This window comes from Phoca vitulina, unplaced genomic scaffold (genome assembly GCF_004348235.1).
Source record: "Phoca vitulina isolate PV1807 unplaced genomic scaffold, GSC_HSeal_1.0 scaffold11, whole genome shotgun sequence".
NCBI lineage: Eukaryota > Metazoa > Chordata > Mammalia > Carnivora > Phocidae > Phoca > Phoca vitulina.
Genome location: NW_022589714.1, coordinates 23,985,384 through 23,997,865, shown reverse-complemented (window position 1 = coordinate 23,997,865; position 12,482 = coordinate 23,985,384). Strand labels below are relative to the sequence as shown.

General features: G+C 35.7%; 1 protein-coding gene across 1 annotated transcript in view; it reads right to left on the bottom strand.

Annotated features, from left to right (window-relative positions):
• LOC116635773 (protein eyes shut homolog) overlaps positions 1–12,482 on the bottom strand; it is a 602,300-nt gene that overhangs the window by 276,513 nt on the left and 313,305 nt on the right. Inside the window, exon 6 of the mRNA XM_032410093.1 lies at positions 12,292–12,456. Coding sequence (XP_032265984.1) covers positions 12,292–12,456 — 165 coding nt within the window. The remainder of the gene's footprint in view (positions 1–12,291; positions 12,457–12,482) is intronic.

Genomic DNA, 12,482 nt, shown 5'->3' with positions numbered 1-12,482 from the left:
ACTCTTTTTTTTTTTTTTTTAAATATTTTATTTCTTTATTTGACAGAGAGAGAGATAGCGAGAGCAGGAACACAAGCGGGGGAGTGGGAGAGGGAGAAGCAGGCTTCCCGCTGAGCAGGGAGCCCAATGCAGGGCTCGATCCCAGGACCCCGGGATCATGACCCAAGCCGAAGGCAGATGCTTAACAACTGAGCCACCCAGACGCCCCCATAAGAGACTCCTAATCTCAGGAAACAAACTGAGGGTTGCTGGAGTGGAGGGGGGTGGGAGGGATGGGGTGGCTGGGTGATGGAAACTGGGGAGGGTAGGTACTATGGTGAGTGCTCTGAATTGTGTAAGACTGATGAATCACAGACCTGTACCCCTGAAACAAATAATGCATTATATGTTAATAAAAAAAAAAGATGACGCTTAACCAACTGAGCCACCCAGGCACCCCGGTTTGCATCTTTTAATATTTATTGGATTAGAATTTAAAACTGAAAAATAATATTTAAAACAGGAATTTTTCAGTTATTTATTGGTTAGCTTATTTAAAAATAACAATAATAAATCCATTACATATTAACATACATATTGTGAAAAGTAATTATATTTTCTAAAACAAAAATAAAATAGTGAAAGGAGGATTATTCTATACTTTTACAATAATCTTCAATGTTAAGCTTGATAAAAGTTGTTAGATTCTCACATCTACTTCTATATTTAATCTGTTGTGAATTGTTGCTTTGGTCGAAGTACAAGAACTCTAGCCTCACAGAGAATGTTGACTAGAAAAGCGGGATGATTTAAATTGTGTTTTTACATATACACAAATTGGACAAGTGGTAGTTCCTTAAAGTATAGCTGAAATGTGGAATCTGGAACTATACTAATAATCTTTATATCCTCTGTTACATTAAAATTCCATTGGTCTTTCTTATATTTTAAATGAATATTTTACCCTTGCATGATTTCATAATATCATGCATTAGGTATTTGAAAAAGGTGGACTCACTGAGTTATGGGTATCTTTCAAATGTTGACATATTTTATTATATAATATAAAAAAATCACATTAATTACTATTACCATTGAACTCATCAGAAAGTATGGTAAAGCTCTGAAGCTCATTGTGAAGAATCTAAGTTTTCCAAAATTCTAATTTTTACTAGAAAGCTTGAGTTTTATCATTGGGAATCAAAGACTGTAAGCTGCTTTCCTCAAAATAACAGGCTTACTTTGTTAATTTTTGAGAAAATGGCTGCAAAATACTCAAGCCTGAATAACCACAGATTATCTTTTAGTCATTTTTCAAGTCATGTTTTCATAATGGCTATTCCAACTAGCAACTTAAAAAAATTGCACAAATGCTTTTCCTCAAGGCAGCTATCCTATATTGGCATGTAGCCGACTTGCTTTATGTATACTTTTCCTTTTATGCACAGCACATTACAAAGTTGTATAGACAAGGACCAAGAATTTTAAAAATTAACGCATTTTACTGCAGAATTAGGGCATTTTTTTGTGTGTGTCCATTTTTACTTTGAGTGCACAGTGGAGTAGAATAAAATGAGTACAATTTGGGGTCACTGCCATGACACTGGGTGCCAGAGATTTTTATCTACTGTGACTTTGGTACATTGAGTGCAAATATCAATCAACAGTGAAAAAGGCACATACCTTAGTTTTATTAAAAAAAATTTTTGAAAAAAAATTTTGATGTTATGGACACCTGAAAGGGTCTTGGAGATACTCAGGGATCTAGATAAATTTGAAATATCTCCATATTAGAGCTCACTTCAATTTGAAAGGGGGGGAAAAAAAAAAAGAAACCAGAGTGAAACTAAAGGCATTTCTGAACCACAGATAAATGTTTCTTTATCATCTCAGTAAGAATGTCAGGGAACCTAAGTTATCTCTCCCCCATGTCTCAGGCTCTACAAGAATGGAACACAAGCAACACTTGGGTTTCAAAGAATGGTTCAGGAAAAGGTATCAGGAGAAACTGTGAAAGAATCTGAAATAGGAAAAAAAAATCTAGCTTACCCATTCAGGTTCTCCTCACCTTTCTTTATCTTTGAGCTATTTTGTAACTCTATAGAGGTTGGTGAAAACTAATAAGAATAGCAATTCGAACTAACTGTTTTTGCTGAAATGCAATTGATTATTACCCTGTAGGTAGACTTGCTTTCCATCTATTTGTAAATCTGCTTCAAAATTCCTTGGTCTTATATGTCTCTGTTCCTTGACTTCTTTGAACTGGTTGTAGTATCTTACTAGTTTCCTCAGTAATTAATAGGTTAAATAAAATTTTGGCATGTGTTCATTTTATATATCTTTTTGAAAATTATTCTTTAACAAAGGAAAATAGGATAATTTTAGTTTTTGAAATTATGAGGCATATTAGGAGAAATGAGTTATTATATTATAGCAAATAAAACCAAAAGCAACTCCAAGGAGAAAAAATTACATGGAATACAATGTAAAGGGGGTCCCCTGGTGTTAAGCAACATAGCAGTCTTGGACTGGACAGACATGCCCACATTTATGGATTATAAGTTTGAGAAGGAAGACAGGAAAGGATTCAAAATACAACTGAAAATCAGATAGGAGTGGGACATACAAAATCTAAGAAATAAAAATAGATTTTCCATGAGCTTTTTATGCTCTAGAACTTATTAAGAATATAAATTAAGAATATAAATTCAGTAAGAGAAACACAAAGTGAAATGTAATACAAAATAGTTAGATTAAATCAATATTGTAGAAGAAAACAAATTGGACAAAACAACAGCATTAAAGCTTTAATAACAAAGTACAAGTAGCAAAGGACATAATGAACCTGGTTGAAAATCACTCTTTTGAGATCCTCCTAAATGTCCCTTTCTAGAGCCCACTCAACACATCTAGGTTTTTATCACACTTCTGAGGACTTCAGCTGTACAATACACCAAATTAGTCCAGTGCCTGGCAGAGGGTGATGCAGCTTTACCTTTTCTGCCTCTCCTGAAATCCATTAGCAATTTTTGGGCTTCTATTCCTTAGTGTTTCCCCTTATTTTTCCCATTACTTCCTATTCAATTTCTTCGGCTGCTTTTCTCTGAATTCAAGAGAATAATTAAGAATTTAGTATTATCTTTGACTCCTCTTTTCACTAAGGGGAGGAGGCTGGGGGCAATGAGAGCACATTTAGAAACACCACACTCTGTACCAGTATCTTGTGTTTTCTCTCCTTGGATATATAAAAGGTTTTATCATAAAATGGCATAAGACTGCTTTTCTTGAATTGTTGTCTTGTTCTCCACCCCCATCCTTTTGGGACAGGGGAGGGTGGTTCATTTTGTTATGCACTAAGAAATAGTCTGGTATCCTGTTCCTTTCCCCATTTTTACTCAGAAGTTTCTATTACTTAATATTCCTAAAATATATTATCGTTTCAGACTCATATTTTTGCGATTAGACTTAAAAATACAATATACAGAGTGGAGTAGAAGATAGTTGAACATTTAGGTCAAGCTGTTGTGCTGTATGTACAAGGTCTGTTTTTCAAAGCTTCAGAAACTGAATTTCAAAGATTGATTATACACATTAAACAAGATATATGTGGTACAATGCAAGAATGAGTTATTTTTAAAAGAAGCTCAGCCACTAAAATCAAGGACAGGGATGAACAGTCTTCTCCAAGTACACCAACATCCCATTATGAACCAGAGCAATGCTGTGATACAGTACAGAACAAGGCAACTTTAATAAAGGTAATGGGAATGAAAATAAAAATAAACAATTACGCTTAGTTGTCCCTATAGTCAGCTATATATTAACAGTTTTAAACTCATCATTTGGATTTAGTCTATTAATAAGCAATTTCTTGTTTTATATAATAATACTTTTAAAGGAATTCAGAGGGTTTTGTTGGTAACATGTGATGGTAGCTGGGGAGGGTGGTGGCAGGGCCATGGAAGACCTGGGTTACTGATGTATTTGCATGATTCAATAGCAAATTATCCACTTCAGGGAATATAGGGCATATTACTTGATATATTGACTTTTTCACTTTTGAATCAATTGACTTTGTATCGCACACCTATATTCTGTACTTAGAGAAAAGCTATGAATAAACACTCTGGAGAAATTGTTTGGTTTTCACACAAATAGTACTGTTCTACTTTCCTATATAGGGAAAAACCCACTACTCTACTGTGTTTTTCTTTCCTGTGAGTCTCCTTCACTCCTCACAAACACTTCACTTCTGGTTGCCAAATGTGTGGAGGTATTTCCCCACACCAAGCAATGCTCTCTGACACTAGTTGGGTGTTCTACAATTTAATTCAGCTTGGACACTAACTACTTGTAGACGTCAGACCATACAGGTTAAGATCCTCTATCCCAGGGATGCCTGAGTGGCTCAACTGGTTGTGCGTCTGCCTTTGGCTCGGGTCATGATCCCAGGGTCCTGGGATCGAGCCCCGCATCAGGCTCCCTGTTCAGCGGGGAGCCTGCTTCTCCCTCTGCCTGCTGCTTCCCCTGCTTGTGCTCTCTCTCTTGCTCGCTCTCTCTGTCAAATAAGTAAATAAAAATCTAAAAAAAAAAAAAAATCCTCTATCCCATAAGACTGCTGGCGCTCTCCCCCTGCAACACATGCTTCAGACGCCAGTGCTTTCTGACCAACTGGCTACAGATCAGAGGTTCCAAGGAACCCCTCCTTGGGTTTGATTAATTTGCTAGAGTTATTCACAGAACTTAGGGAAACACATTTACCAGTTTATTAAAGGATATGATAAAGAATACAGATGAATAGCCAGATGAAGGGATACATAGGGTAAAGTTTGGGAGGTTCCAAGAGCAGAAGTTTCTGTCTCTGTGGAGTTGGGCTACATCACCTTCCTGGTGAGGATGTGTTGACCCACCTGGGAGCTCTCTGAGCCCTGTACTATTAGGGTTTTGTGGAGGCTACTTCGTGTAAGCATGATCAATTATTAACTCCATTTCCAGCCCCTTTCCCTTCTCTGGAGGGGAGGGGGCTTGGACTGAAAATTCCAAGCATCTAGTCATAGCTTGGTCTTTCTGGTGACCAGCCCCTACCAAGGAGTCATCCAGGAGCCCACCTAGAGTCCCCTTACTAGAACAGAATATGCTCTTACTCCCTTTATCACTTATGAATTTACTAGGGTTTTAGGAGCCCTATGTCAAGGGACAGGGTCAAAAACAATTATTAGAACAAGAAATGCTCCTAGTGTTCTTATCACTTAAGAAATTACAAGGGTTTTAAGAGCTTTGTGCCAGTAAGTGGGGGCAGACACCAATATATATATTTTCTATTATCTCACAAGTACTAAAGACATATTTTCAAACACAGTTATAATAAAAAATGGAAAATTAGTGGCAATTAGTAAAATCAAATATAAAAATTTCAAAATATAACTCCTAAGGAAAATTATGTCATGGATACTATTAGATGTATATTTTTATATTAAACTTTATATGCTGAGGAATCCATATGCCACATTAAATTTAGTTCAGTGTTGTTCACTGAACCCAAAGACATCAAGCAAATGTGAATCTCTCTCTCTGTGATATATCACAAATGTGAAAAGCAGTGTCTTTTCCCCCATAATATCTAATCTGTGCTGCCTTTGGTCAGGACTTGAAAGCTGTGGAAGATGTCAATATTAAGCCATGGAAAGAAAGTCATTCTGTTATTTCACTGAAAAGACGTTTGATGATGCATTAGCAGAGAAGTGTGAACCTAACCTTTTTGAAAGAGTTCTTTATATTTGTAGGCAGTGTAATAAGTTTTTCAATGAATCATTTATGTCTTGAGTTTTTCTGAATATTTATCCAGAAAATATTTTGAAACTTTACAGTGTATAATTCCCAAATTTTATTTATACTAATGAAATCACTGATTGTATCTACTGATTTAAGATTTATTACATATAGAAAATGCTGCTTAGAATAATAAACAGTAATAATTACTTAAAAATTAGTGAACTCTAGTTTCTAGGTATCATGGCATTTAGAGAGATAACCCTAATAATTTTGAGTCCAAAATTTATAAATTATATATAGCTTATATTTATATATATGTTGTATAGTATATATGTATATATTTAGTCTTATAAGTAAAGAATAATAATGAAATAAGCCAGAGAGAGGGAAAGAATGATATCCTACTCAAGTTTTTATAATTTTGGTTTGCTTGGTTATTATATTGGATTGTAGATCTAAAAATTTCTAAGCATACATATTTTATCACTTCATTGAAATACTGAAGATAGAGTAATTATGGTACACTTCTATTAAAAATGGGTATTTTTCTCTATTTGAACTATTGTAATGAATGCTCCTAAACATCAATGACAGTTTGATTTGAGATCATGTATAAATAAACATTCAGGAGAGATCCACTGGTCATCAGTTTGAATTAAAATAAAATTCAACATCATTCTTTATAGGACCAATAATGATGAATACAGATAATATGTTTATTAAATCAGATACATAGATGGTCAAATTTGGAAATTTCCATATAGTGACATGGATTTCTACCATTTCTCATTAAAAAAAATCCCCCAAACACCACACCTTTATATGGTACTTTGCATTTTTCTTTTTTTTAAAAGAATTATTTATTTGCGGGGGGGGAGGGAGGAGCAGAGGGAGAGGGAGAGAGAGTCTTAAGCAGACTCCACGCCAAAGTGGGGCTCGATCTCACCACCTTGAGATCACGACCTGAGCCAAAACCAAGAGTCAGATGCTTAACCAACTGCACCACCCAGGAGCCCCAAGTACTTTGTATTTTTCAAACCACTTATATATATATTTTTCAAACCTTATGAACTTGAAAATAAAAATTGCATCTGTATTACTTGTCGTCAAACTGAGTACAGAACAGGTTAATTGATCCACCCTGTGTTGCACAGTGAACTCGCAGCTGACTTGGGTTTGAGTCTACCTTTGGTTACCTACTGACATTTCAATCAGGACTGCCTATGGCAGCAGTCGGATGATCTCGTCATCCCTGGTGCCGCCTTCAAGGCATGTAATAAAAACTATTCTCTGAGCTTGCATTGAGTTCTCTATTGAGCACATATGTTTTTGCTGCAGCTTGAAAAATCCCTTTTCCTGGCTCTCCTTAGGTCTGCATTTGTACACAGCAGCAGCAAACCCAGCAGCAATCTTAGCGTCAGTGGCTCGGGGTTTGAAGACAGCTTAGGGCAACAGTGGCAACACAGGCAGTAACGTGTAGTTAGTGGTTAGAGCCTCGAGAACGTGGCTGGGGTGACCTCGCTGGTCAGTGAAAGAAAGGACGGCGGGCGGAGAGGAGCGAGGAGAACTGATACACTGGAGCGGCCGCCTGGCACACATAACGAATCACTAACACATGTTTATTACTCGCTGCTGCGGAACGGCTTCTGGGCCAGTTTCTAAAATTTATTGAGAGCCTATTTTAATTTTGCCTAGGCTGCTAATTGTGCTTAACCAGGAAAGAAAATACAACTCATAATACAAGATTCTTGGAGGAAATGAATCCTCTTCATTTGGATGAAATGGATAAAAACGAAAACCAAAAAAACTGCATCTACTATTCGTCCCATTACTGTCTCATTCCTGATTCCAAGATTTTTTATAGTCTAAATATTCTTTCCCAGGGTGGATATGTCTATCAAATGGATGCAATATTAATAACACCTATTAGACAAGAATATAGCACCCTAGGCATCTAATTCCCAAGACTCCTTACCAGGCAAGTTATGAGGGAGGAAGGATGAAAACATTTTCTGAAGAAGATATTCAGCACTTACTTCATGTTGCCATGCACCAAACAGAGTTTTAAGTCCATTAAATGTGGTAACTCTCTCCATCCTTACAACACATTTTTCATATCCTTGGTGTTATCACAAATAATATGATTCCATTTTACAGATACGGAAGCACAGAGATGTTAAGTAACTTGCCCAGACGGCAGAGCCAGGTAGTCGAGCTCCATAGTCATTTTTGTAATAACTGGATTATACTGTTCTTGAGACGGGCACGGCGGCAATTTCAATCCTTGAATGGGCTCATTTATTTGTTTTTGCTCCTACCTCTCCCCACCAGAAGCAAGTTTGCTGGTCCATTTCCTGATGTAATTACATCAGAAACAGAGTGTATCTCTGATTTATCTCTTCATAAATTTCAATCACAGAAAAGTTTAATTTCTCTTAACACAATTGTTCTCTTTCAAGAGAAGTTTAATAAATCACATCATTCTAGGTCAAGGGTTGGCAAACTATGGCCCATGGACCAAATTCTGCCATTGTTTGGTTTTCTGAGTAAAGGTTTTTGTTTTGTTTTGTTTTGTTTTGCAACACAGCTACATTCATTCACAGCCACATACTGTCTACATAGCTGCTTTCGTGCTACACTAGCAGAGTTGAACAGCTGGGACAGAGCCTGCGTGGCCTGCAAAAATATTTACTCCCTGGCCAAGGCAGAAAAAAATTGCCAACCCCTGTTCTGTTCCTGGTTGTTAAAGTAAACCCAGGGTTAAATTATCTTTGATTTAAGCTACATTTTGAGTAAACCCTTGAAATCTGCACTGTTTTGTTTTTGCTTACTTACTCACAGAATAATTTCCTAAAATAAGATGTCAATACCTATTAATTTTTCATCATGACCATCCAAGTTGGGTAACTCAACAACAGAACTTTACAAACAATTCTAAAAAAGCTTCCTCTATGCAAAGCACTGGTGAAGTACCCAGGAGGTGGGCGGAACGGAGATGCAAAACACAATCCCAGATTAGGAGGTGTTCCCTAGTTAGTGAAGAGACAGAAGCACAGCTTTCTAGTGTAATGCATCTCTTTACTCAGCCCCAGTTCTTAATTTATACTCCTATTATAAGACCTATCATAGTCAGCTTTCTCACAGAATTATGTACGTATTATCTCTCCCCTAAATGGAGAAATGGGTACAGATAATTTCTTATTCATCTTTGTATACAGCCACAGTGCCCAGCAGCGTGTGATGCACTTTCTAGGCACTCAGTTAAAATTTGTTGAATTTGACTTCCTTGTCATAAAAGAAAAGATACAATGAAAAGCAATCTTTGTGTATCTTATAAAAGCAATGTATGAATTCATCCATCCATGCTTTCAACTCCACTCCCTCCCATATCCGTCTGGAGCAAGCTCCACTGGGAGCTATTAAGAAGGGACAAAGATATTCAAAGAATTTGATGGTGCACACTGTAAAATTGATTAAAACTGAGCACACTTTTTTTTTTCTCTAAGAAAAGAAGATGTTTTTAAATATGCTGTCAGGAAATACTGTGGGATTTCATTGGCTTTGGCCTAAGAAGTATCTAATGAAGATATTGTGTATTCTACTGGGAATCATTTTATAGAGAAAGGCAGATGTTATGATTCTTTAGATTTCATTTGTTTTCAGCAATATCAGAAATCTCTTCTTTTAGCCCTCCCTAAATGCACAAAAAAAGGAGGCCCCAGTGATCCTACTTGTTCTGTCAATTTCTACCTGGAATAAATACCTAAGACTAGTCCTTCTTTAACTTTCTTTCTTAAACACAAATAATAAGTAATATGGAGATTGCTTCTGAATCTTGTTCTTTAACTGGAGTTGCTTATGTAATTTGCCTCCTGCAACTTGGTCAGATGTCTGCTTCTAATTCTCAAAGATCGCATACTTCCAAAGGGCATGCTTATTTCTTTTCAAAGAAGCAGCACAGAATGGATTCAACTGCATAGTAATATATCCCATGACGAAACCTCCCGATTGATAGCGCTGGCCAAATAGAGCTCATTTTCTGAAAGTGCACCTAAAGAGTTTTGTGTGGTCTCATCCCTTCTCCCATGACCTATCAGTAGCTTCTTTGACGGGGTTCCAGAATTCTGAATTGGTTCAGTGGCAGATTCAGAAAGCTTTCTTTTCATCTTGACTGCTGTTCTCAGAGCTGTCTCTCTCCCACAGAGAGTTCTTTTTTAAACTATCCTTTCTAAGGATTTCTACTGTAACCCCATAAGGATTCCAGTTTTATCTTCCTTTTGTTCCTTTTCAACATCAATTAGTTGGTGAGGCAAACTGAGAAAAGATAAATCTACAGTTCTGAACTAGGAATATAATTCAAAGCTGACATTGGCTTATCAACCTGGTATTTCTCTATCCTTTTCCCTTTAAAACTGGATGATATAAAACACAAGTGTTCAATAAATGTTTGTACAATGGAATTGAGTTTTTACTGAAATGTCCGGGAATGAAAATGACAAAACTAAAAAACAAACAAACCAAAAAACCAGACAAAAATCAACCCCTAGTCTCTAAAATGAAACATGTTTTAATTTCCTCACTATTCTTAATTGCTCCTACATGTAATATACTGATTTCAAAGGAAAGAAAATTAGCCCTTAAGTCAAGTTAAGGGACACCTTTTAAACTATGGGTGTTTAACTGAATCACAAAAATCTTTGTGTTCATCTGTTGTGAGGCTTTTAGGAGGGTGATAAATTCAAAGAGGACTGAAAGCAACAACCCCATGAAACATTCTGCTGAGGTACTCCCAAGAGTGTAGGATTAAATTACCACTTTACAAATGAACAAAAAGAATGCTTTACAGACAAAAATATTTTCTCCATTCACAGACTATGAAACTTCCTTGAGTGAACAGCTTCGGTGCATCCAATCCAATGTTGGGACAACAATTACATAAGACAAAGACAGAAACTGATAATCATTACAATGGCACTGTTTCTTTTACTAATAACTTCTAGTTTGATTTATTTCAGTAGGTCATTGGATGCAAAAGGCAAAAATAATCCTATGGCACTACCATCAGCTTGGGTTTATTGGTTTAAGTTAAAGTACCAACTTGGACAAGGATATATATATATATGCTTGGCATGTATTTTTATGGCTTTCAAAAAGAGCACATTGAGTGGAAGTATAGATATGAGCCAGGAGCATGAGCCCAGAGGATGAGAATTCCCAGAGGTTGGCTGCTTCTTTGGCGATGAGCTGTTTTTAGTTGGTAAAAACATACTTTCTACAAGGAAACACTTCCTTATTCTTATATAACTTAAAAAATTGCAAAGGCAGAAAATCACTTTGCTTTGTGACTTTAAATTATTATGTTTGTATCTTTTGTTCTGTGTTTTGTCTTGTTTCCTTTCCCCGGCAATGTACTATTACCTCCAAATTTCATGGTCATCCACCACAACTTAGGTTTTGAATATAAAACAAATTTTTCCTTTTTTTTTCCTTCTCTCTCTTTAAATATAAATAAATCAGACACTCTAAAGCCATCATTTAAACATGCATGCTTACACTACTGGGAAATAAACAGAAATAGAACTACACTCCTGGTCTAGTTCTGACATTAGTTTCTTTCTAAAATATAAATTTTCAGTTCTAATGTTCAAAACTTCTAATTACACTTAGTTTTCCAAAAATGCTTCTTTAAAGCATTTCATTCATAGCCGAATAATACAAAGATTTAAGTTGTTTTTTTTTTTTTTTTTACAAAGTACAGAATGATGAATCAATTTTACAAAAATATTTCAAAGTAGAGGAGAAAAAATTTTCAAAATAATGAGCTGCCCTAGAGTGTATAACCTATTCAAGTACTAAAGACATTATACCTCCAATATAGTGAACTGTTAAAACTAGTGTACATTCATTTCACAAGAAATTTTAAAACAATTGTCAGATTTGGAATACAGCATGTAATCTACTTTAGTGATGTTTAGGTATAGAAGAAAGAAGTCTATAAATTCTGGTTATAGGAATCCTTGTGAGGACATTGCATAATGTAGAGAACCCTGGATATAGAGACATTTCCTTAAACAAATACTGTTCATATTACTTTTTTTTTCAAGCCAACTAGGATAATGCTAACAGAGTGACAGGAATTTTCCCAATTATCAAATGAATCCCAGCTTTGGAATACCTTCTTCCAAGTTACCAAGTATTGAATTCAATTCATATTTAGTGATTTATATTACAAAAATATGCTCTGAAACATCTGCAGCATTTATGTTTTACTGCTACAGCCATATGCCATCCGACTCATATGCTTGCTGTATTCTTCCTTGCTGGTTCACAGCCTGTTTGCAAGTCATGTTCCATTGAATGACTCATAAATTAAAGAAACTTCTAAAGAAAACTAGAAAGAACTATTTCCTTTTGGTAATGCTTCATGTACTAAGCTAGAAAAGTTTTCCCATAATATTTAAATGAATAATTCATTGCTTCAGTAGGTTAATATTTGAGAAAGAAACCTGACATATAGGAAGTCAAACATTTAATACTTACTGTAGAGAATAGTTCCATTCAAAGTGTTTGTTTTTATAGTCAAGTAGATGGTAATAGTTCTGTTATGTTCCTTCTCTGGGACAAATTTCAACTCATCCAGGGTTGAAAAAAAAGGCAGTTCTAGATAGGAATTCCCATTGAAAAAAGGAAAAAATACACGTGCATCTAAAAAAAAAAAAAAAAAAAAAAAA